Source organism: Mustelus asterias, chromosome 15 (assembly GCF_964213995.1).
Source record: "Mustelus asterias chromosome 15, sMusAst1.hap1.1, whole genome shotgun sequence".
Classification (NCBI taxonomy): Eukaryota; Metazoa; Chordata; class Chondrichthyes; order Carcharhiniformes; family Triakidae; genus Mustelus; species Mustelus asterias.
The window spans coordinates 102,002,786-102,029,673 of record NC_135815.1 but is presented as its reverse complement, the minus strand read 5'-3'; the positions used below and the strand labels follow the sequence as shown (position 1 = coordinate 102,029,673).

Here is a 26,888-nt window from a genome sequence, read left to right as displayed (position 1 = left end):
ACCTGAAGTTCAAGACCATCCAGGACAAAGCAGCTTCACTTGACCAGCATCTCATTCACCATCTTAAACAAGACTGACGGAAATATATTACTGTTCCTTCATTGTCTCTGGGTCAAACACCTGGAATTCCCTTTCTAACAGCACCGTGGGTGTATCTACAACATTGGAATTACAGCAATTCACAAAGGCAACTCAGCACCACCTTCGAGGACAATAAAGCTGGCTAATAATGGATTTTAAAAATATTAGCATAGGGAATAGGAGCAAGACTGGGCCATTTGGATATTGATACCTGCAGTACTATCTTTCTGAACTCCACATTCCTACACTATCCTCATCTCCCACTCTAATCCCAGCTGTGCCTGGTCACTGGCCCCACTTTTATTCCCATCACTGATTAGGGGAATTTCACAGTAACTTCATTGCAGTGTTAATGTAAGCCTTACTTGTGATTAATAAATAAACTTTGCATGACAGTGAATGTGTAATCAGTGTTCAGGAAGTTTGAAAAAATTATCCATCAAGAAGCTGATTTCCTTTTGTCAGGACTGCCTTAGACCCATTAGATTTCCAGGAAGGAATTTTTTAAATACTTGCAAATACTTTGCAGTAACATGCTGCGAACAGCTACACATCAGTATAAATGATTTAAAGTTAAAGTTGTTGGATGCTGGCTTTTTGCCAGAAACTTTTCACTTTGGAAAAAGCATTATAGGAACAGCTTATGAAACAGTAGACAAACCTGAAGGTTAGCCAGCTAATTTTGAATCCAAATGGCAAAACAAATGTGATCCAGAACAGAAAATTAACAGCATAATCAGGCAAAATGCACCATTTTTGGAGTGTCTCTGATGATTGGAAAAATTGAAACTTGATCAATGGCCTTATTGGCAAACATTACAAGGAACCTGCAAGCTGGCAAGCATTTGCTTCACATTCTTGTCTTTACTCTCCCCCCTCAAGCTTTTACTTTATATTATCCTATTCACAGCTGTCTTTCTCTGCTTTATTTTCCACTTTTGTAATTCTGGTTTTTGCTGTCTTTTCCATTCAGCAAACTATTGTGAGGGGAGGGAGTAAGGTTCTAAGGTACAGCTCTACCTGAAGCAGGAAGTGCTGCTGTCAGGTAAACAGGTTGTGTGCAGTGAGTGAAATCGTAATAAAAGTTTGAAGTAACACCAGCTGCAAAATGACAGCCATAAAATCCTTTGTATGATCGAAAAACCCATTTTTTACAGAAGTATGAAATTGTCCAGATGTGTAATCTAACAATTATTTGCTGGTCACCTGACATCCTATGATTCACAGAATCATGGGAAGGGAGGGACATAACCTTAAAACTGAGGTGTCATTGTTCACACATGGGGAGTGAAAATGTCAAAACTGAGATTAAGGTAGGTGTTTGATGGCTGGCACAAACACGTTGGGCCGAAGGGCCTCTTGCTGTGTTGTAAAGACTATTAAAAATCAACTATAAGCTAAACAAATGTGAGAATGGACTCGAGGGGCTGAACTGCCTCCTCTTATATGACTTCTGGACTGCAAATATTTAAACTACAGTGCAGCCAAGCTAATGACTGTATTCTAATAATTGCTCTAGGTGCTAGTCAGGTCTCTCAAGTGCTTTTCCAAGGCAGGGAGGGGAAGCAGAATTGAAATTCTGGGAAAACAACTGATGCAATGAGGTTGAAAGAAGGGCACCTATCCTCTATAAGAGAGCAGAATTGCAATATAAATTGAAAAAAACAGCAGAAATTAAGTTCTTTCATTTGTACATATTTCTACATAGTTAGCTTCGATGAGGGAGTTTCTGTTGTCAATGGAAAATACCAGTAAACAAAAAAACAAAAGTGATAGAAAACTGGAATCAAAATGTCATGATGTGGAGATGCCGGTGTTGGACTCCACTCCATCTGACGAAGGAGCAGCGCTCTGAAAGCTAATGGTATTTGCTATCAAATAAACCTGTTGGACTTTAACCTGTTGTTAAAACTCTTACTATGGATTTTAGTAAGGCGTTTGATAAGGTTCACCATGGTAGGCTTCTGCAGAAAATGCAGATGTATGGGATTGGGGGTGATCTAGGAAATTGGATCAGGAATTGGCTAGCGGATAGGAAACAGAGGGTGGTGGTTGATAGTAAATATTCATCATGGAGTGCGGTTACAAGTGGTGTACCTCAGGGATCTGTTTTGGGGCCACTGCTGTTTGTAATATTTATTAATGATCTGGATGAGGGTATAGTTGGGTGGATTAGCAAATTTGCTGATGACACCAAAGTCGGTGGTGTGGTAGACAGTGAGGAAGGGTGTCGTAGTCTGCAGGAAGACTTAGACAGGTTGCAAAGTTGGGCCGAGAGGTGGCGGATGGAGTTTAATGCGGAGAAGTGTGAGGTAATTCACTTTGGTAGGAATAACAGATGTGTTGAGTATAGGGCTAACGGGAGGACTTTGAATAGTGTGGAGGAGCAGAGGGATCTAGGTGTATGTGTGCATAGATCCCTGAAAGTTGGGAATCAAGTAGATAAGGTTGTTAAGAAGGCATATGGTGTCTTGGCGTTTATTGGTAGGGGGATTGAATTTAGGAGTCGTAGCGTTATGTTGCAACTGTACACAACTCTGGTGCGGCCGCACTTGGAGTACTGTGTGCAGTTCTGGTCCCCACATTACAGGAAGGATGTGGAGGCTTTGGAGAGGGTGCAGAGGAGGTTTACCAGGATGTTGCCTGGTATGGAGGGGAGATCCTATGAGGAGAGGCTGAGGGATTTGGGATTGTTTTCGCTGGAAAGGTGGCGGCTAAGAGGGGATCTTATTGAAACATATAAGATGATTAGAGGTTTAGATAGGGTGGATAGTGATAGCCTTTTTCCTCTGATGGAGAAATCCAGCACGAGGGGGCATGGCTTTAAATTGAGGGGGGGTAGTTATAGAACCGATGTCAGGGGTAGGTTCTTTACCCAGAGGGTGGTGAGGGATTGGAATGCCCTGCCAGCATCAGTAGTAAATGCGCCTAGTTTGGGGGCGTTTAAGAGATCCGTAGATAGGTTCATGGACGAAAAGAAATTGGTTTAGGTTGGAGGGTCACAGTTTTTTTTTAACTGGTCGGTGCAACATCGTGGGCCGAAGGGCCTGTTCTGCGCTGTAATGTTCTATGTTCTATGTTCTATCAAAATGTCACCCAGACATTGTAAATTAATCACCGCAGCCCCATTTAGAAAAAGCAAGAGTTCAGAAACCAGTTTGTTCCTGGTTAGACTGAAAAGGAAAAGTAGGGCAAGAGGTTCTCAAAAATGTTTACCTGTGGACCACTTAGACATAGCAAAGATCCTCCATGGACTACCTACCAGCTTTTCCCCTCCCGCTTTCACTGGCCACCTCAAAAAACATCAATTAATGGGGAAAACAGTTCTGCTTTACATCAAGGTGCTGAATCCTTCCAAGGGGTGGGGGGATTCTTATGTCTTTATGTTCTTATGAAACTGCCTGTTTTCAGCCCCACAAACCTGATCTTGCAATTGCACGTTATAACAATTATATAGATCTTGCTTATAGAACTACACTTGTTGCTGATGATTACTCGTAGCAAGTATGAGAGCCAGTCTGGTTGGGATGTCACACAAGTGGTGAGGATGATTGTTCTGGTTTGTTCTTGCCTATAGCCTGTGTCGTGGTCCATTGATTTGCATTTTGATTCATCCTCTGGAGAACCACTTTGTTTAGGGAGCATTGCAGGCTGGAAAAGGGAAAACGAGGAACGCACATCCCAATGAGGAGGAGGCCGCAAAGGATCAAAACAACTGAACAATGTTTGCGAAGCAAATGTCAGCACAAACTCTGAAATCCTAAGGATTTAGCCCAGACGCAAGGTGAGCGTATTAAAGGGTGAGAGACAAATCTGTGTACTTGGAGTTAGAGATCTTACTGAATGACAAGAGGTCCAAGACGCTAATGACCTTGTTCCTATATTCCAAATCTGAATCTACAGCTGATGGAAGCACAGATCATGTGCTATGCTGCAAGTAAAAAAATGTTACATGGCAGAGACTAATCCTTCGGAAAACTAACTTCAATGTCACATATAGAACTAGAATTCTTTGCAGACCATAACATTTATGAAACTGGATATTATTAATGATTACAATCTCACCAGCCATTTCTGATGTGTTTTTAGAATGACACAAAGCACGGTACATGGAAGATTTAGATTGGGAATGTGCAGAACCAGCCAAAGATTACAACCAAAAATCACTTTCAATGTTCACACTTTAAGCTTTAGGGGGTTGCACAGTTTAGACTTATAGCAAACAAGTGTGAGATTAGTAGTTCTATAATGGATTGTTTTGTGGGTAGTGTGGGAGAAAGAGATTTGTAAGTTTTTGGCTCGAAGGTGCAGAATCAGTCTGACACCAGGAGTAAAAGTTGACAATGGTCTTTATTGCTGCATCTTTAAGTGAAGCAGGGCATATTTTGATAAGTCAGTGCTACAGTTAGTTGTAATGTTGCAGCATGGAGAGAAAGGATTTCAAAGAGAGTGTTCAACATTGTTATCTAGAGATACATTGGGTAATGTAGTAGAAAAAGGAAACCAGAAATAATAAAATAAAATGCGGCAAATACGCAGTGGGCTTTGGCAGTATCTGTGGAGAGAAAAACTGAGTTAACATCAATGGCCTTTCATCGGAACGCTCAAGTGACTTCACATCTTGCAAAAATTATCACAAACAGTTCCACACATTCCATCATAGAACATAGAAAAAATACAGCACAAACAGGCCCTTTGGCCCACAAGTTGCGCCGGTCATGTCCCTACCTACCTAGGCTTATATATAGGCTTACCTATAACCCTCAATCCTATTAAGTTCCATGTACTCATCCAGAAGTCTCTTAAAAGACCCTATCGAGTTGGCCTCCACCACCACTGACGGCAGCCGATTCCACTCACCCACCACCCTCTGAGTGAAAAACTTACCCCTGACATGTCCTCTGTACCTACTCCCCAGCATCTTAAACCTGTGTCCTCTCGTAGCAGCCATTTCAGCCCTGGGAAAAAGCCTCCAAGAATCCACCCGATCTATACCCCTCAACATCTTGTACACCTCTATCAGGTCATCTCTCATCCTTCGTCTCTCCAGGGAGAAAAGACCGAGCTCCCTCAACCTATCCTCATAAGGCATGCCAACTAATCCAGGCAACATCCTTGTAAATCTTCTCTGCACCCTTTCAATCATTTCCACATCCGTCCTGTAATGAGGCGACCAGAACTGAGCACAGTACTCCAAGTGGGGTCCGACGAGGGTCTTATAAAGCTGCATCATTATCCCCCGACTCCTAAACTGAATCCCTCGATTGATGAAGGCCAGCACACCATACGCCGCCTTAATCACCTCCTCGACCTGCGAGGCCGATTTGAGAGTCCTATGGACCCGGACCCCAAGGTCCTTCTGATCCTCTACACTGCTAAGTCTTACCCTTGATATTATACTCCTTCATTCCATTTGACCTGCCAAAATGGACCACTACACATTTATCCGGGTTGAAGTCCATCTGCCACTTCTCCGCCCAGTCTCGCATCCTATCTATGTCACGCTGCAGCTTCTGACATCCCTCCAACCTATCCACAACACCACCAACCTTCGTGTCGTCGGCAAACTTACCAACCCATCCCTCCACTTCCTCATCCAGGTTATTTATGAAAATGTCAAACAGCAAGGGTCCCAGAACAGATCCCTGGGGCACTCCACTGGTGACCGACCTCCATTCATAGCAAAGGTTTTCAAGCTTTCTTTTCTGAACCTCCTCCAGGGATTTATGTCCCTTTAATAACTCACCTCCATCAATAAAGAACAGGTTTTTATAACATTACCCGAGTCCAAACCTATTTGTTTCAAAAACTGGGTGAGAGGGAGGGTGCAGGAAAGTGGGGTGAACCAGGTACTCTAAAATGGTTCACTGTCTCTCTCTAAGTCACTGATTCCAACAACTCAACATTCATACAGTAATCAAGAGATGCCATTGAAATGTCTTTCACTTCATCTGATGCAGCCTTGCATTGCTCCAGATGAATTATGACAACAGTAAATATTTAACCCTTTCTGGAGCAGGTAGTGTTTGCCATCAGTCAGTTAGGATGCACACATAACACTGATTAGTCCAATTTCTCTTTATAGTCAAACGTCTGATTGCTGTGCCATAATTCACCTCCTCTGCCTATGTCAGGAAACATTTATACCTTGTTCTTAGCCCTGTCCGCTGTGTCCCTTGATAACCTTGGAGCACGACTTTTGCACCAAACCCTTTCCAACGTCTGTGGACCTCTGGCATAATAATGACATAGAAACATTGGCACATTGTAGATTTACTACAATAGAACCATATGGAATATTCTCTGAATGAGAAAAGTTCACAAGTAATTAAAGAGATTCTGATTATCACCTGAAAAAGAATATTACGGGTAAAGGAGAGTGAGATTACATTGTGGGAAAAATATGGTGCAGTCTCGATTGGTTGATTGACTCTTTGCTGTGTGAAGCATTCTATAATCCATGGCATTTGTTTAAATTCGACTAAATTACTATCCTGGATGTCTAAATTATCAGCCGGCTTATCAAACTAGAACTGTTGAGAACACTAGTGAACATTTCCAGAATGGTAACAAACCAAAGATCTGTCAGCAGGAGAAATAAACTTTTGTTATATAAATATTGCTTAAACAATAATTGCCCAATTGTTCAGAGATCTATAGATACAAATAACTTGTACAATCACAGCGAGGGAGCAAAAAGAAATCTCATTACAAAACTGCAAAAAAGAAAATCAAAACTTAAATCACTTCCATGTAACTTTTATTTTGAGATTTCAATTTAAAAACATCAGGATTGGAGGGATACTATTTATTATCAGGTATCAGTAAACTCCTCAGCAAGCTTGGACTTAAATTAATTGGAATAGCAGCACAAATGGGAGATATGGTCAATCTTCAGTGCCACCAATGTATCATTAGGCACTCAGTAAATAAGGACTTCACTCCTGACAGCACAACCTGTAGCTTTTTGTACTGTAAGAGAAATGAACTTAGGCACTTGACTGTATTGTAGACATTCACTGCTAATTCTGATTACTGATGGTGCAAAACTCCCACACAAATGATGGAAAGGAACCTCAATCTAACACAATTTTGTCAAAAGGTTTGAAATTGATTTTTAAAAAGCCATATCTTAACCAAAGCATTGCATAAAAACCCAGTGAGGCATCTGAAACAAAGTGCTTCCCTTCAGCATGTGCTTCAGAAGAGAAACAGCCATACGGCAAAATAAGAGTTCTTAATGTGCCCCAACTAGGGAAAAATGATTTTATTACAAATATACCATTGTTGACTTTTGTTTTTTTTAACCCAAAGGTGCATTGAGGATTTAAAATAAACCTGAAACACTTTGATTTTAAAGCCTGGGTTAACAGCAAGCTGTGGGAATAGGAAAATGTACATCGGATATGCAACCACCACTCCAAAAGATTTTTAAAATCCATAGAAAGGTCTGTAAAAAAATAAAGCTCCTAGATTATTAGCAACCCCCCCCCACATGGATAAGAAACAACCAATCCATTTTTATGAATTGTTAATGTTGCAAGAATTTACAATTGTTTAAAAGGTATTTTATAAACTGTACCATCATTAGCTATGCTTCTATTTTTTCTCAACATGTTATGATTGCACATGAGGTTTAACATACAAATAATCAGATGCAAAGCATCCTTTAGTGCTACACAGTCTGTCTTCCAGTAAAGCCAGAGGTCACGGCGTGAGGTCCTGGTTTTGGTCCACAGAAACCCGAGCCTCGTTTGAAAGCTTTTAAAGAGGCTGGCCAATCAGCTGATCAGTGCCCGCGAACGGACATTTGCTGTAAATCACTCGCTGATTTGGTCTTTCCAGATGTTAATGAAGGACTGGCATTAAGGATAGCAAAGGTCTAGCATCATCATTAAACACCTTGGCATGTCAAGCAGCATTCTTCATGATGTCACCTCTTTGGTTCCCAGATTTCTGTCATATTAACGTCCAAATTTTCAAGGCCTTTTAATGCCCGTATGTTTCCAGTGTAAAAAGCGAGATCTGATGCAACAAGCCTGCAGGTGAAATGGAACGTTTGATTATCTTAAATATATACATCACCCTTACAGCTAATACATCATTCAAGAAGCCTTAGAATGACTACCCAGTCTGCCTGTAATACCTTCTCTGTGGCCAGTGTCTATGCACAAAGGCTTACAGCAAAAGAATAGACTTCAATGCCAATTACTGACACATTCCCCCAAAGAAGTTACAATGTTGAGGAGTTCATAGAACCTGCAGTGCGGAAGGAGACCATTTGGCCCATCGAGCCTGCACCGATAACAATCTCACCCAGACCCTGTCCTATCCCTGTAACCCCACATATTTACCCTCCTAATCCCCCTAGCATTAAGGAGCAGTTTAGCATGGCCAGTCAACCTAACCCACACACACTTAGAGTGTGGGAGGAAACCCACGCAGACACGGGGAGAATGTGCAAACTCCACACACCCGAGGCTGGAATTGAACCCAGATCCCTGGCACTGTGAGGCAGCAGTGCTAACCACTGTGCCACCCATTAGAAATGAAGGTAGGAATTTTGGGCCCAAGGATTCTAATGGGCACATTATAAAAACTTTTTGAATTCTTCTTTGACTTATTTAAAAACTGATGATGGCATCCCAGTTAAAAAAGCTAATTGTTCTGAACTGTTTTAAAACATCTGGTGACTCTAGGATGGGTTCCACACGGATTAAAATGTTTTCTGATTTGTGGTAAACCCATTTGTCGTTGTGTTTACTGACCTGTTCACTCCAATAAATGATCACTCAAAATTTATCAGAACATTTCAAAGGCAAAAATGTATTTTAGTTATATTTTGTGCTGGTTTGTGGCAGATTTTGCATTTGGCAATTTGTGGCTTAAGGTGGCAGTTTTTGTGGTTTAAGGTGGCAGTTTTTGTGGTTTAAGGTGGCAGTCCATCTCTACCTTTAGAGATGGACAGTAAACGCTGGATTAACCAGTGACAGTAACACCCCCAGGTAGAATAAATTCAAAATCCGAATGGGCTTGAGCAGAAGCTAGAGAGAAGAAAGACACATTTCAGAGTGAGTAAAAATAAACACTGATTACACTCAATCCAGAAACTATAACACCACGGGATTGAAACACATCATGAGCCAACCTATCTGTACAAACCCATGCAAAGGTCCCCCATCATTTACAACATTCAAACGTATCAGCTGCCTCTTCAGGTGAATTTTAAAACTTGAATTGATTCTCAAGAACAGCATCTGGGGGAGAGAGAGAAAGGCGTGTGTTATAGCGCTGGTTTTTGTCAAGATTACAAAGTGAAGTCTCAGACACAAGACAGAGTCACATCACGGGACATGTTTGAAAATCCTCAGTAATATTTGTGGTGAACTGTTACCCCCCTCCCCATTTCCCTCTCCACCCCTTTTCCCTCTTCCCCATTTCCCCCCACTCCACTCCCATCCCCTCCACAACTGAGATTTGTTGTTAAACTTTCTTAAAGCAGTTTAGTAAAGTACAGTGACGTTGATAACACCTGTAACATAGTCTTCAGCTCAACATGTCGATGAATGTCATTGAAAGGCCTTTCAAAGGAAGGATGTGCAATTCATACTAACAGCACGAAAACCAGACACTTACCCCAGCAAGGGGCAATGATTCTGCATTCATTTGGTGATTACTATAACCGCAAATTATTTCAACTACTAATAACATTGACTTGGTCACTAGTTGGATCATGTCTGAGATTCCTAATCTATTATTCTCCAACATCTCTTCCCAATAAAACAATGTGGACCTGATCCATCATTTTAACAATGTTAGCCTAGAATTTCCTAGTTTTTACTCTTTCTCAGTATTAGTGACACCGGCTGGAATGGAGTGTGTGGATATGGGTGGGTGAGCAATGGATTGAGTTGAAATCTCAGTCCGACAGTTTGCTGACACTCACTAACAAGTCACAACAATTAACCAACATAACCAGATTCACTGAATGACTCCAAATGAAGAAACTGCCGAAAGGATTCCACTTCTTGCAGCTTTAACATGAACCAGAATCAATTCAAATTACACATGAACCAACAAGTCAGTGATGTGTCAAATATTAAGGTAAATTTCACTTTAAATAATCAAGATAACAAAGAAATATCTTATACAACCACAAGCACCTGCATCACTTCCCACACATTGTGACACTACATAGCTACACCCTTCCACACGCGCGCATCGTCATTCTTGCAGGGTATGTCAGGAATCCTAGCCATTCAAGTTTCACGGTATCAACAAAGCATATTTCCACAAACCCTTTCATCCTCTGGTCACAGCAATCCTGATGGTTTCCAGAGTTCCTTTTCAATCACTGCCGCCTCTGCGCCAGGGACCCAGGTTCGATTCCCGGCTTGGGTGATGGCTGTGCGGAATCTGCACGTTCTTCCCGAGTCTGCATGGGTTTCCTCCGGGTGCTCCAGTTTCCTCCCACATGCCAAAGATGTGCCGGTTAGGTGGATTGGCCATGCTAAATTGCCCCTTAGTACCCCAAGATGTGTAGGTTAGCAGGGTAAACTCGTGGGGTTACAGGGTAAGCCTGGGTAAATGTCAGTGCAGACTCAATGGGCCGAGTGGCCTCCTTTTGCACTGTAGGGATTCTACGATTCAACCAACAATGCCACAGTTCACATTTGGTCATTCTGGGAAAATTCCTAGCTTGCCTGCAGCTGAGTCACCCAACTTTCCAGGTTTTAGGCTCTCTTACCCAGCTCACAAAGTACCTCCAAGAACTGCTGCTTCATTTTCTGCCAAGGAGAAAAATGACCTCTTTTTCCTGGATTTGTTGCTTCACCATGTAAGAATTGTGTTTGGTTTGCTTTTTCTTTGTGTTTGCATCTGCAAGCTGACCGCCCACACCCTCCAGCTCCTCGACTTGTAGCCCCTCCTTCGTGTCTGCCAGCCACACAGGTTCTTTCCCAACTTTCCACCTGTTGGTACTGTTTCCAGGTTAAGTGTCGCCTGGTAACGTAGACCAGCATTTTTCAACATCCAAGAAAACTGCAATTTATCTGCTTTCAATCAATGTAAACTCCTAAAAATCCCTTTCAAATATTCTTTAAAAAATTACAAATTCCACATAGCTTTTAAAGAAATTACAAAGTTTCCTTACTGTACAGTTTCTGGTCAAAGGTTACTAACCATCTGAGCCAGGTACTGGAGGATATGGGTGTCACCCACAGGATGGTATCCTAATATAAAGTCAATGTCTGAAAGAAAGAATGAAGCCACACTGCAGCTTTCCATACATGAAATCACCTGCTTATTTGTAGGTGATGATGATGTATACCAGATATGAATTGTGCATTGAAACGTACAATCATACCAAATCGCCATAAGCATCTTATATCACAGGAAGACGCTATCCTGAATGAGACATTGAATAGAAAGACATGATTTGATTTATTATTCTCACATGTATCAGTATACAGTGAAAAGTATTGTTTCTTGCGCACTGTACAGACAAAGCATACCGTTCATAGAGAAGGAAAGGAGAGTGCAGAATGTAGTGTTATAGTCACAGCTAGGGTGTAGAGAAAGATCGACTTAATGCAAGGTAGGTCTATTCAAAAGTCTGACGGCAGCAGGGAAGAAGCTGTTCTTGAGTCGTTGGTACGTGACCGCAGACTTTTGTATCTTTTACCCAACAGAAGGTGGAAAAGAGAATGTCCGGGGTGCGTGGGGTCCTTAATCATGTTGGCTGCTTTGCCGAGGCAGAGGAAAGTGTAGACAGAGTCAATGGATGGGAGACTGGTTTGCGTGATGGATTGGGCTACATTCACAACCTTTTGTAGATGAATAACTAGAGGTCAGAACTTGCACTGCTACAAACTCTCCACAGGAATAGTGAAAGTTACATCCTCACACATTCACCACGGTATGTGAATGGCCAATACGCTGAGACCTAATTTTACATAAAGTGGATTTGAAAGGCTGATTCGGAGAAAGAAAATACAAACTTGGAAACACAAGTGACAATGACAGCATTTACTGTGTTACAGAAATATTTAATTTTATTTTTATTGTATTTAACATTTAACTCTTCCCTGGGGCTGTGGAATACTGTGGGCAACTTAATGGAGCTGTACTAATAAAACCGGCTCAGCCACTGTTCCCACCAGTACACAGACATCTGCAAATAATTAACAAGTTGCCATGCTGCTGTTAGGACATATCCATTTGGGGAAAGGATTCAGGCAGTTTCTGTATTAACTACAAGGATTTATGGAAATCTGCTGAGATCTGTGAATGTGACTGATTAAGAATGTTCCTTGGTACCTAATCCTCTTCCTTCTTGCCTGTCTCCTGACTGATGACACGACCGGTAAAACATAGAACATAAAAAAATAGGAGCAGGAGGAGGCCATTCGGCCCTTCGAGCCTGCCCCACCATTCAACATGATCACGGCTGATCATGCACTGTCAGTATCCCACTCCCGCTTTCTCTCCAGACCCCTTGATCCCTTTAGCCACAAGGACCACGTCCAGCTCCCTCTTCAACATATCTAACAAACTGGCCCCAACTGCTTTCTGTGGTAGAGAATTCCACAGGTTCACATCTCTCTGAGTGAAGAAGTTCTTCCTCATCTCAGTCCTGAATGGCTTCCCCTTATTCTTAGACTGTGACCCCTAGTTCTGCATTTCCCCAACATCGGGAACATTCTTCCCACATCCAGTCCCATCAGGATTTTGTATGTTTCCATGAGATCCCCTCTCATTATTGTAAATTCCAATTACTTGGAATTGGACTGACTTGTACCGATCCTGTCACCGCTTTCCAAATGCTCAGTTATCGCATCCTTAATAATTGACTCCAGCATTTTCCCCGCCACCGATGTCAGGCTAACCGGCCTATAATTCCCGGTTTTCTCTCTCCCTCCTTTTTTAAAAGGCGGGGTTACATTAGCTACCCTCCAATCCACTGGAACTCTTCCAGAGTCTACAGAATGCTGGAAAAGGATCACCAATGCATCCACTATTTCTAGGATCACTTCCTGGGATGCAGAGCATCAGGCCCTGGGGATTTAATCGGGTTTTAATCCCAGCAATTTCCCCAATATAATTTCCTGACTAATAAGGATTTCTTTTAGTTCCTCCTTCATGCTCGACCCTCTGTCCCCTAGTATTTCTGGAAGGTTATTTGTATCCTCCTTAGTGAAGACTGATCCAGAATATTTCTTCAGCTGGTCTCCCATCTCTTTGTTACCCATTATGAATTCAGTTGATTCTACATTTGTCTTTACCAGTCTTTTTCTCTTCACATATCAACAGAAGCTTTTGCAGTCAGTTGTGTTTTCTGCAAGTCTACTCTCATATTCTATTTTCCCCTTCCAAATTAAACCCTCTGTCCTCCTCTGCTGGATTGTAAATTTCTCCCAGTCCTCAGGTTTGCTGCTTTTTCAGGCCAGTTTATCTGCCTCCTCTTTGGCTTTAACACTATTCCTGATTTCCCCTGTTAGCCACGGATGAGCCACCTTCCCTGTTTTACACTTACGCCAGACAGGGATGTGCAGTTGTTGAAGTTCATCCATGTCTGCCATTGCCTATCCACTGTCAACTCCTTAAGTATCCTTTACCAGCTTATCCTAGCCAACGCACGTCTCATACCATCAACGTTAGCTTTCCTCAAGTTCAGGACCCTAGTCTCAGACTTAACTGTGCCACTCTCCATTTTTAATGAAGAATTCTACCATACTATGGTCGTTTTCCCCCAAAGGATCTCGCACCACAAGGTTGCTAATTAATCCTCTCTCAGGATGGCCTGCTCTCTAGTTGGTTCCTCGACATATTGGTTGAGAAAACCATCCTTTATACGTTCTAGGAAATCCTCCTCCATCGCATTGCTACCAGTTTGGTGAGCCCAATCAATATGCAGATTGAAGTCACCCATAATAACTGCTGTACCCTTACTGCACACACCTCTAATTCCCTGCTTGCTGCCATCCCCAACTTCACTACTCTTTGACGGTCTGTACACAACTCCCACTAGCGTTTTTGTCCTTTGGTGTTCCGCAGCTCCACCCATACAGATTCCACATTGTCCAGGCTAATGTCCTTCCTTACTATTGCATTAATCTCCTCTTTAACCAGCAATGCTACCTCACCCCCTTTTATTTTCCGTCCACCTTTCCTGAATATTGAATATCCTTGGATGTTGAGTTCCCATCCCTGGTCACCCTGGAACCAGGTCCCTGTGGTCCCAATTACATCATATCCGTTAATGACTGCACAGTTAATTCTGAGGTCCCTATCTGCTTCAAGAAGACGACCGTCATCCTGGTACCAAAGAAAAGCCAGGCAGCGTGCCTTAATGACTATTGGCCGGTGGCTCTGACAGCCATCATTATGAAGTGCTTAGAAAGGTTAGTCATGGCACGAATCAATTCCAGCCTCCTGGACTACCTGGATCCACTACAGTTTGTCTACTGCCGCAACAGGTCCACAGCAGATGCCATCTCCCTGGCCCTGCACTCAACCCTGGAACACCCAGATAACAAGGACACCTATGTCAGACTCCTATTTACTGACTACAGCTCAGCTTTCAACACCAATATTCCTACAAAACTCACCACCAAACTCCATGGCCTGGGCCTTGGCTCCTCCCTCAGTGACTGGATCCTGAACTTCCTAAATCACAGACCACAATCAGTAAGGATAGGCAACAACACGTTCTCCCCGATCATCCTCAACACCGGTGCCCCACAAGGCTGTGTTCTCAGCCCCCTACTATACTCCTTATGCACCTATGACTGTGTGGCCAAATTCCCCTCCAACTTGATTTTCAAGTTTGCTGATGACACCATAGTGGGTCGGATCTCAAACAATACGAGACAGAGTACAGGAATGAGATCGAGAATCTGGTGAACTGGTGCAGCAACAATAATCTCTCCCTCAGTGTCAACAAAACAAAGGAGATTATCATCGACTTCAGGAAGCGTAAAGGAGAACATGCCCGTTTACATCAATGAGGACGAAGTAGAAAGGGTCGAGAGCTTCAAGTTTTTAGGTGTCTAGATCACCAACAACCTGTCCTGGTCCCCCCATGCCGACACTATTATTAAGAAAGCCCCACCAATGCCTCTACTTTCTCAGAAGACTAAGGAAATTTGGCATGTCAGCTATGACTCTCACGACCTTTTACAGATGCACCATAGAAAGCATTCTTTCTGGTTGTATCACAGCTTGGTATGGGCTCCTGCTCTGCCCAAGACTGCAAGGAGCTACAAAGAGTCGTGAATGTAGCCCAATCCATCACGCAAACCAGCCTCCCATCCATTGACTCTGTCTACACTTCCCGCTGCCTCGGCAAAGCAGCCAGCATAATTAAGGACCCCACGCACCCCGGACATTCTCTCTTCCACCTTCTTCCATCGGGAAAAAGATACAAAAGTCTGAGGTGACGTACCAACCGACTCAAGAACAGCTTCCGTCAGACCTTTGAATGGACCTACCTTGCATTAAGTTGATCTTTCTCTACACCTTAGCTATGACAGTAACACTACATTCTGCACCCTCTCGTTTCCTTCTCTATGAATGGTATGCTTTGTCTGTATAGCGCGCAAGAAACAATACTTTTCACTGTATACTAATTAATGTGACAATAACAAACCAAATCAAATTGATCCAGCTTATTACAAACACTCCTCGCACTGAGACACAGAGCCTTCAGGCTTGTTTTTTTGGCATTTATTGCCCTCTTAGAATTATGATGTAATGTGGCCCTTTTTGATTTTTGCCTTTGGTTTCGCTGCCTTCCACTTTTCCCCTTCCTGCCTATTGTTTCTGTCCCCAGTTTACTTCCCTCTGACTTCCTGCATTGGTTCCCATCCCCCTGCCCCGTTAGTTTAAACCCTCCCCAACATCACTCGGTATAATCGGTCTAACTAGGTGAAGTGAGTGCCGTGCATCCCCACATCTCTACAGGAGGGCAGGCAGCAGAGCTCCGAATGGTGACAGAATTCAACACTGGGGCTGTGGTGACACCAGCACAGTGCAGAGATAAGCAACAGGGCTCATTTACACAAAGTGCAGCAAGTCGAATCTACAGAATGGTTTGCTAGTGAATCGAGCAGGTGTTTAGAGCTTGCATGTGATCATAGTTTGAGTCCATAGTGAGCTGCAGCATTTTCACCATTGTCAACAACCTCTGGAATGGTTTTCTTTGGAGGGGGAGGAGAGATTGAGACTGGCAGAAGGCTGATAATCAGCTTCTTGTGACCAATAGGGTCCTCTCGTTGATCAGTGCAAAACGCCAAGGCCTGGAGGATCCCAGGTGCCTCACTGCTACCTTTAAAAATGATTATGGTGATTGGAGAGGAGGAAACTGAGCTGTAGGATGGTGACTTACCCGTGGAAATAAAATAAATGTCAGTTTGCAAACCTTCAGTTAGGAGAACACAGGCTTCAAACACAAAGTGGAAATGTTCAATCACAATGCAGCGATAAACTATTACAGAACGACATCTGCATGTAAATGAATGACCAAGTGACATTGTACTTTTAAAATTTACTGTATTTATCATGGCTATAAACTGATTTTTAAATTTGATTTATTATTGTCACATGTATGAACATAGTGAAAAATGTTGTTTCTTGCACGCTATACAGACAAAACATACTGTTCATAGAGAAGGAAAAGAGAGTGTGCAGAATGTAGTGTTACAGTCATAGCTAGGGTGTAGAGAAAGATCAACTTAATGCAAGGTAAGTCCATTCAAAAGTCTGACAGCAGCAGGGAAGAAGCTGTTCTTGAGTCGGTTGGTACGTGACCTCAGACTTTTGTATCTTTTCCCCGAAGGAAGAAGGTGGAAGAGAGAATGTCCGGGGTGCGTGGGGTCCTTAATTATGCTGGCTGCTTTGCCGAGGCAGCGGGAAGTGTAGACAGAGTCAATGGATGGGAGACTAGTTTGCGTGATGGATTGGACTACATTCACAACCTTTTGTAGTTCCTTGCGGAAGAGAAAATATGATTTTAACTTACCAGGTGGTTGGAACTCGAATACATTTTGGAAAATATTACAAACTTATCCTGCAGCCACGTTAAGGGTTTCTGTTGCTGGAACTGTGCCTCAGGATTGTTCCGCCAACCAGCACACATTAACATATCCTGCTTTTCAGGCTCTATGCTTATTTACAACCCTGAAAGTTTAAAGTTTGGCAACTTTACTCCACTCCAGCTAACTTTCCCCATTGTGAAATGATCTTCTTCCATGTTGGATAGAGACTGGCTGTGTTGAACCTGGAGCCTCAGTAAAGGTTGTGTGATACAGTCACCACTACTTTCAGCAAGCTTTACACAGAAAACTGGCCAGATCACACAAGCAGCACTAACCAGATCTCAGCAGCACAGAAGCTCACCACAAAGACACTGCTGGCAACATATTAAGCACACCTACTATTTTAGGCAGTTCATTAAATTCTTCACAACTTTTCAATGCTCTGTATTTGGCAATTTATGATGTGGAGATGCCGGCGTTGGACTGGGGTGGGCACAGTAAGAAGTCTCACAACACCAGGTTAAAGTCCAACAGGTTTATTTGGTAGCACAAGCCACTAGCTTTCGGAGCGCTGCTCCTTCGTCAGGTAAGTGGGAGTTCTGTTCACAAACAGGGCATATAAAGACACAAACTCAATTTACAAAATAATGGCTGGAATGCGAGTCTTTGCAGGTAATCAAGTCTTAAAGGTACAGACAATGTGAGTGGAGAGCGGGTTAAGCACAGGTTAAAGAGATGTGTATTGTCTCCAGCCAGGACAGTTAGTGAGATTTTGCAAGCCCAGGCAAGTCGTGGGGGTTACAGATAGTGTGACATGAACCCAAGATCCCGGTTGAGGCCGTCCTCATGTGTGCGGAACTTGGCTATCAGTTTCTGCTCAGCGACTCTGCGTTGTCGTGTGTCGTGAAGGCCGCCTTGGAGAACGCTTACCCGAAGATCAGAGGCTGAATGTCCGTGACTGCTGAAGTGTTCCCCAACAGGAAGAGAACACTCGTGCCTGGTGATTGTTGAGCGGTGTTCATTCATCCGTTGTCGTAGCTTCTGCATGGTCTTCCCAATGTACCATGCCTTGGGACATCCTTTCCTGCAGCGTATTAGGTAGACAACGTTGGCCGAGTTGCAAGTGTATGTACTGTGTACCTGGTGGATGGTGTTCTCACGTGAGATGATGGCATCCATGTCGATAATCTGGCACATCTTGCAGAGGTTGCTGTGGCAGGGTTGTGTGGTGTCGTGGTCACTGTTCTCCTGAAGGCTAGGTAATTTGCTGCGGACAATGATCTGTTTGAGGTTGTGCGGTTGTTTGAAGGCAAGAAGTGGGGGTGTGGAGATGTCCTTGGCAAGATGTTCGTCTTCATCATGACATGTTGACAGGGCGGCACGGTAGCACAGTGGTTAGCACTGCTGCTTCACAGCTCCAGGGTCCTGGGTTCGATTCCCGGCTCAGGTCACTGTCTGTGTGGAGTTTGCACATTCTCCTTGTGTCTGCGTGGGTTTCCTCCGGGTGCTCCGGTTTCCTCCCACAGTCCAAAGATGTGCGGGTTAGGTTGATTGGCCAGGTTAAAAATTGCCCCTTAGAGTCCTGGGATGCGTAGGTTAGAGGGATTAGCGGGTAAATTAGCGGGTAAAAAAAAAGGGATTAGCGGGTAGGGCCTGGGTGGGATTGTGGTCGGTGCAGACTCGATGGGCCGAATGGCCTCCTTCTGCACTGTAGGGTTTCTATGATTTCTATGATTTCTATGAAGGCTCCGGAGAAGATGTCGTAGCTTCTCCGCTCTGGGGAAGTGCTGGATGACAAAGGGTACTCTGTCCACCATGTCCCGTGTTTGTCTTCTGAGGAGGTCGGTGCAGTTTTTCGCTGTGGCGCGTCGGAACTGTCGATCGACACACAACGCAGAATCGCTGGGGAACTGATAGCCAAGTTCCACACACGAGCACAACCTCAACCGGGATTTTGGGTTCATGTCACACTATCTGTAATCCCCACGACTTGCCTGGGCTTGCAAAATCTCACTAACTGTCTTGGCTGGAGACAATACACATCTCTTTAACCTGTGCTTAATGCTCTCTCCACTCACATTGTCTGTATCTTTGAGACTTGATTACCTGTAAAGACTCGCATTCCAACTATTATTTTGTAAATTGAGTTCGTGTCTTTATATGCCCTGTTTGTGAACAGAACTCCCACACACCTGATGAAGGGGCAGCGCTCTGAAAGCTTGTGCTACCAAATAAACCTGTTGGACTTTAACCTGGTGTTGTGAGACTTCTTACTTTAGCAATTTACACAAAGCTTTACCACATATTCCTCTACTTGTGTGGCTGGTCAGCTTTTAATAGGGAGTTTGTGACAAATTGCTTCGAGTTACCTTGCACAAAAGCAAACAGAGGACTAAAATATCAAAAAAGATCGGCAGAGCATTGTGGAATATAAAAGCTGGAGAGTACTTGTAATCAGGAGCAGTTGTCCTGGAGTTATTTAACCTGGTCTTGATAGGGCACTTAAATACGTTACTGTTTTAACTTTATTTGATTTAAACTGTACATGTGCTGCTGTTGGTCTCACTAGCTGTTCACTATAATATGGAGAGCTGTAATTTATAATTGTAGCTCAGTTAATGTGACCCCTTTCAGGACTGCAATCTCTGCTTTTACCAAGAGCAGCCTTTGCTGTTCAGTTTTTGTTAAATATAGAAATGGCAGCAATGCCAATTATGTTTTGTAACTTTCTGCTACCAGTAAATGAAGTATTCTCTTACAGACATCCAGATACAGCAACCTCCAGTTCACAGCCTGGGTTTTGTTAACACAGGCACTTTGCCAGCTGGTGTCGGATCAGCTACTTCCTGAACCGTGCAACATAACTAGCATATTTTATTCTTTCATTGGAAATGGGTGTCACTGGTTGGACCAGTATTTATTGCCCATCACTAATTGCCCTCGAGGTGGTGGTGAGCTGCCTTCTTGAACCGCTGCAGTCCATGTGGTGTAGGTACACCCACAGTGCTGTTAGTGACGGGGTTCCAGGATTTTGACCCAGCGACAGTGAAGGAACGGCGATATATTTCCAAGTCAGGATGGCGAGTGGCTTGGAGAGAAACCTCCAGGTGGTTTTCCATGCAGGTGCTGCTCTTGTCCTTCTGGGACGTAGAGGTTGCAAGTTTGGACGATGCTGTCGAAGGAGCCTTGCAAATGATACCCACGACTGCCAGTGTTTGCCATTGGTGGAGGGAGTGAATGTTGAAGGTGATGGATGGGTGCCCATCAAATGGGTTTCTTTGTCCTGGATAATGTTGAGTTTGTTCAGTGATCTTAGAGTTAAGGTCATTCTGGCAAGTGGAGAGTATTCCATCACACTCCTGACTCAAGCCGTGTTGCTGGTGGACAGGTTTTGGGGAGTCAGGAGGTGAGCTACTTTCTGCAGAATTCCTAGCCTCTAACGTGCTCTTGTAACCACAGCATTTATATAGCTGGTCCAATTCAGTTTCTGGTCAATGATAACTCACTCAGTGTTAATAGTGGAGGATTCAGCGATGGTAATGCCATCGACTGTCATGGGGAGATGACTGTTGGAGAAGGTCATTGCCTGCCAATTGTGTGGCGTGAATGTTACTTGCCACTTGTCAGCCCAAGCCTGGATATTGTCCGGGTCTTACTGCATTTGAACCTAGGCAGCTTCAGTACCCGAGCAATGAACATCGGACATCCCCAATTCTGACCTTATGATGGAAGGAAGGTGATTAATGAAGCAGCTGAAAATGGTTGGGCCTCGGACACTCCCCTGAGGAACACTTGGGGAGGACTGAGATGCGTGACTTCCAACAATCACAACCAGTTCCACAAGCATTTCCTGCATAAGGGCTTAGAGAACAGCGCCAGGTAACAAATATGAATTGGAAACTACACGTCACTGAAACCATCAGCATTCTAGATACTAATAGGTAAAAGCAGTACAACAGGCTGATTTTCAGATACATTAGCATTCCTTCTAGAACAATAATTGACATACTTTCCTGCCACAACACTATTCAAATAGCCTGATAATATCTTTCCATCTCAGGTCAGATCGTCAATCACATCCTTGGTGTCCCAGTAAATTTTAGTTTTAGCATTTTGATAATATATAAATACATCAAATTCTAACATCGGAACTTTAGACACAACACCATTCACGTTCCAGCACTGTTTGCTGAAGGGAGAACATTGCATCATTAGCTGGCAGGATCCCCCATTAAAAAACCTTTCATTTACAGGATGATCATATATTCTGGTATTTCATATACAACATAGATATGGAATTATATATATGCCAACAACTGCTGCAAGTTACATTCCCCAGCAACTAACTCACACATCCCTTTCCTGTCTCTCTGACAGACAGCAACAACTGGCACTGGATACAGTCCCACGTGAACTGGTCATCGTCAGGTACTTAAATTGGTGTCAGCTGAAACTGAGACCCCCAGTTGTACATGGGACACCCAGAGTCACTAATGACCTTCACTACCAATCATCCAGCCTCAATCATTCGATACAATCAGCTGCAGGGAGCCGGGCTGGTTTCTCATGGTTCTGCTCTGGGGTCGATTCGAAATCTGGCTCATTTCTGTATCTCGGTAACTGACCAGTGAGATTCAGCACATTAGCAGCAAGTGCTTTACCCACTGAACAAATCAGTTCACCTGTTCAGTTAGGAAAAGTAAAATAATTTATTTTTGGCATTCAAAAGAAACTAATGGATCATTGTAACGCTGTGAATTTTGCACATTGATAATTTACCGATTAATAAACCTGGTTTCTTTTAGTAAGAAAGGAAATGAACATTTTGCTGTGTTTGCTATTACTGTGATTTAGTTTTCCATTGTAAAATAGATACATTTATTTTGTAGAAATGCTGACCTGTGTTTGCTCTGAGGGTAAGATATCGTGTATAGCTTCATGCATTTTAGCTGTTTGTTTGCAGACATTTCGGAAGCAGGCAGAGGGCACGGGTGCTTTCACTTCATACTGTAAGCAAAACAAAAACTAAACTGTAACTTTCACAGATCACTGGAAATTCACCCTTTACAACAATACAGGACCATGGAATTAAAACAATCCAAATAGCTGCAGCTTAAACACTCAGTTTTGGGAAGAACAAATAATTAGCATTGCTAGTATTGCTTTAAGACTATGTGGATCCATTCTGTGAACCTTCCAGTTAGAGCAGCAACTTCATCCTCCTCCTCTGTTAGAGCTGAAGACTATAGAAAATCGGATGAGATCTCGTCCTATGACCTATTGTCTTCAGCTCTGAAGAAGGGTCATCTCGACTCAAAATGCTGGCTCTGTTCTCTCTCCACAAGTGCTCAGGCCTGCTGAGATTTTCTGTTTCACTGTCATTCTATCCTCACTTCCCACAACCTCACCTTCCACCCTGCAGACTCCCAGTAGTTTAAGAAAGCTCACCGCTCGCTTTACTAACTAATTTGGGATGGTCAATAAATCCGAGCTTGCTGCTGTTTCTCACATTCCAAGAACATGGAATCAGAGGGTGGTGGGTGCGTGGAATCGGCTGCCGGTAGTGGTGGTGGAGGCAGATTCAATAGGGTCTTTTAAGAGACTTTTGGATAAGTTCATGGAAGTTAGTGAAATAGAGGGTTATAGGTAAGCCTAGTAGGTAGGGACATGTTCGGTGTAACTTGTGGGCCGAAGGGCCCGTTTGTGCTGTAGCTTTTCTATGTTCTATGTTCTCTAACAAGCTGTAAATGTCCCCACCCAACCCCTGAACCTCATTGTCACACAAGGCATCAAGACCTTCAGTTCTTTCTCACTGATGCTACTCACACACCACATTCCCATCTCCCACCTTCTACACAACACTTGGCAGCCCAAACTTCTCAAAATTACCTTCCACTCGAGAAACAAGGAAAAAAAAATTGGAGTTGAAACCCTCACTTGACCCCAACAGCCAACCAAACAATAGCGACGGGAACAATCGGAAGCAGATCGCTAACTTGCCTTTTCCGCTAAAGAAACAAATTAGAAAGTCTGATTACAACTTCATTGCTGATTCAGTTCCAATTATCACCCGCCCTACACCCACCCCGACAACTGAAACACAACTCTATTTAACAAGACGAAAGCTTGTAAATTGGCTTGAAACATATCGGATTAGAATCACTGAAACTGACAGTGGGTTCTTGAGTACAACAAAAATATATCCAGAAAACCAAAACTGCTAATTTTACCTTAGACAACGTTTTGTCGCAGAGACCATCCATGATTGCAACAAGCTTTGCCAGGATTTCAGATATATGGTCATTATAATCCTTTAAAATAAAAAGTTTTACATTTATTTCACATAAAAATATACCGAATATGTAGAAACTAGAAATGTTGAGACTAAAAGAGAAAACGCTGGAAAATCTCAGCAGGTCTGGCAGCATCTGTAAGGAGAGAAAACAGCTGAGGTTTTTGAGTCCAGATGAGCTTTGACAAAGGGTGATCTGGACTTGAAACGTCAACTCTTTCCTCTCCTTACAGATGCTGCCAGACCCGCTGAGATTTTCCAGCGTTTTCTCTTTTGGTTTCAGATTCCAGCATCCGCTGTCATTTGCTTTTATCCGGCTACATTGGCCTAATTTCCACACTTTGCTGGGAAAGGCTGAAATGATCAGACTGGGCTAGGGTCGATAACCTAAAATGGTGGAATGTTAATATATCCCTGTGTCTTTAATAACTGCAGGTACAACGCCTGTGTCTTAACTTCCTTAAAATAAGGGTGCAAGGGAAAATGAGAATAAGGCAGCGGAAGAAAATAAACTGACGCTTCTCTTCATTTATCAGAAACTGCAGCTGCAGAACCTGATCTCGTAAACAACTCCAACGTCATATTAATTCTTCTACCTCAATCCCAAAGGAGGGAATATCTCTGAACAACCCAGAGGCTCTTTACTCTGGTGAACTGGGGAGAGGGGAGGGTGGAAGAGAGAGAACTCTAGTGATATCAGAGTATCTCTCAAACCTTCACAACTTTCCACCAGCCTGACCCCTGTAAGTTTCTACTTTATTGACCAACTCCTAAATCTATACCAAAAAAGGATTGATTCTCCATCTTTCAGCAAATAATTTTGTGTGGACATTGCAGAGTGCAGCAGGGGGTTAATAGGCTTTATATATCACTCGTGGGAAACTGCAAACTAAGGTGAGTAATGCAGGAAAGACCTAAAATAAAACTATCACGTTGGAAATAAAGAATATCTGGAGGCCAGGATTAGTAACAAGATTTCTGTCACACAATACAAGTGCATCATGTGATGAACAAAAGATAGGTAAAGTCTGTAATTTTGTAATGATGAAGAATTTCAGTTAACCAACTAGAAACTGGGTGTGGTTTGCTGCAAGCAAGAGGAGAGAGTAAGAACTAGTTATTTAGTTCACAGTTGCTTCTACCTCAAGGGATCAAGAGTCCTGCTAGAAAGAAATCATATCTAGTCCCAAACCCATGCAGTACTAAGAGATTTTAGTCCATTAAAACTTAATGTGACCTAGAGATTAGTAAAATAATTCAAGTCTGTTACACAACTAGGTGAACAAGTGAAAATTCTACATCATTTTCACTCAGAAGGCTGTCAGCCAATGCAATCTTCACACTTCTGTACTGTGTATAGATCAATTAAATACGCGTCACAAGGAAAGGCACTGAATTAGCGTCGGGAGATTTACACCAATAAAATGCTAAACTATTTAACCAGAACAAGCTGATTAAAGTGATGCTAAAGCTTTACATAAAATGCATTAGTCAGATTACACTCTGCTCAGAGTTCAGTTCTCAACAAAAGTGTAACAAGTATATTGATATATAGACAATGGAACGGGTGGGTATTGGCAAGACTCATACTGATCATTTCCTTAGCCCTCTGTAACTCAGAGGGCTAAGGAAAAGAGGAGGAAGGCGGTATTAATCGGGGACTCGATGGTGAAGGGGACAGACAGGCGTTTCTGCGGAGGTAGGCGGGATTCTCACATGGTGGTCTGCCTCCCTGGGGCCGGGATCCAGGATGTCGCTAGTCGCGTCCCGGAAATCCTGAGGTGGGAGGGAGAGGAGCCTGAGGTAGTGGTACATATTGGTACCGCTGATGTGGGTAGGAAGGGAGAAGGGGTCATGAAAAGGGAGTACAGGGAATTAGGGAGACAGCTGAGAAAGAGGAAAGCAAAGGTAGTAATCTCAGGATTACTGCCTGTGCCACGCGAAGGTGAGGGCAGGAATGGAGTGAGGTGGAGGATGAATGTGTGGCTGAGGGACTGGTGCAGGGGGCAGGGATTCAGGTTCCTGGACCATTGGGACCTCTTTAGGGGCAGGGGTGATCTGTATACAAAAAACGGGTGGAACTTGAATCACACGGGGACCAATATCCTGGCCGGTAGGTTGGCTAAGGCTACTGGGGAGAATTTAAACTAGATAGGTTGGGGGGAGGGGAGCTAGAAGAGTTGACTAGGATCAAGGAACTAATTGATGGGGGGGAGGATGCAGGGGTAAGGGGAATTACAAAATTAATGGTAGAGGAGAGGGTGCAAGTGAATGAAGGCGGTAATTTAGATAAGGGAGTAGAGGGAGAGGGTGTTCGCGACTCATCAAAGCGGGTCCAGATAAAAGCTGGAATAAGGACACTTTGCCTGAATGCACGAAGCATTCGGAACAAGGTAAATGAGTTGATGGTGCAAATCAGCACAAGTGGGTACGATCTGGTGGCCATTACAGAAACGTGGCTGAAAGGTGACCAGGACTGGGAGATGAATATCCAGGGGTATCAGGCGTTTAGGAAGAATAGACAGGAAGGAAAAGGTGGTGGGGTCGCGCTATTAATAAGAGATATCAGGGTAGTACTGAGGGATGACATAGGCTCTGAGGAACAAAACGTGGAATCGTTATGGGTAGAGATGAGGAATAGTAGAGGGAGAAAGACACTAGTAGGTGTGGTATATAGGCCCCCAAATAATAATGTTGAGGTAGGGAGGGCTGTAAACAAGCAGATAAGGGATGCGTGTAAAAACGGAACTGCAATAATCATGGGGGACTTCAACATGCACATTGACTGGCAGACTCAAGTCGGTAAGGGTGGAATGGAGGAAGAGTTCTTAGAATGCTGTCGGGATAGTTTCCTTGAACAGCATGTTACGGAACCGACGAGGGAACGAGCTATTTTGGATCTGGTATTGTGTAACGAGGTAGGTAGAATTAAGGATCTTATTGTGAAGGACCCTCTTGGGTCTAGTGACCACAATATGGTCGAATTTCTGATTCAGATGGAAGAGGAGAAAGTTTGGTCCCAAACCAGTGTCCTCTGTTTGAACAGAGGGAAATATGATAGGATGAGGGATGAATTGGCTAAGGTAGACTGGGAGAGCAGGCTGGCAGGTAGGATAGCTGAGGAACAGTGGAGGATTTTTAAGGAGATCCTTTTCAGTTCTCAGCAAAAATATATTCCAGCAAAAAACAAGGATTGTAAGAAAAGGGAGAACCAGCCGTGGATAACGAAGGAAATAAAGGAGAGTATTAAAATAAAAACAGCTGCGTACAGAGTGGCCAAAAATAGTGGAGAAACAAGTGATTGGGAAAAATTTAAGAAACAACAAAGAGAGACTAAGAAAGCCATAAAGAAAGGAAGGATAGACTATGAAGCTAGGCTAGCAATTAATATAAAAAATGATAGTAAAAGTTTTTATAAATATATAAAAAGGAATAGAGTGGCTAGAGTGAATGTTGGACCCTTGGAGGACGAGAGGGGG

The 26,888-nt window shown here is 43.2% G+C and overlaps 1 protein-coding gene across 3 annotated transcripts in view; it reads right to left on the bottom strand.

Moving 5' to 3' along the window:
- Positions 1-6,824: 6,824 nt before the first annotated feature.
- Positions 6,825-26,888, bottom strand: part of vps54 (VPS54 subunit of GARP complex) — an 86,494-nt gene continuing 66,430 nt past the window's right edge. For 2 of the 3 annotated variants that reach the window (XM_078230433.1, XM_078230434.1), the window contains exons 20-23: positions 23,348-23,428; positions 22,017-22,124; positions 9,244-9,338; positions 6,825-8,120 (exon numbers count right to left, since the gene is read on the bottom strand). In XM_078230433.1, the coding sequence (XP_078086559.1) occupies positions 8,015-8,120; positions 9,244-9,338; positions 22,017-22,124; positions 23,348-23,428 (390 nt within the window). In that variant the 3' untranslated portion in view covers positions 6,825-8,014. Of the gene's footprint in view, positions 8,121-9,243; positions 9,339-22,016; positions 22,125-23,006; positions 23,126-23,347; positions 23,429-26,888 lie in introns of those variants that run through there. The other variant, XM_078230435.1, reaches the window with a different exon arrangement.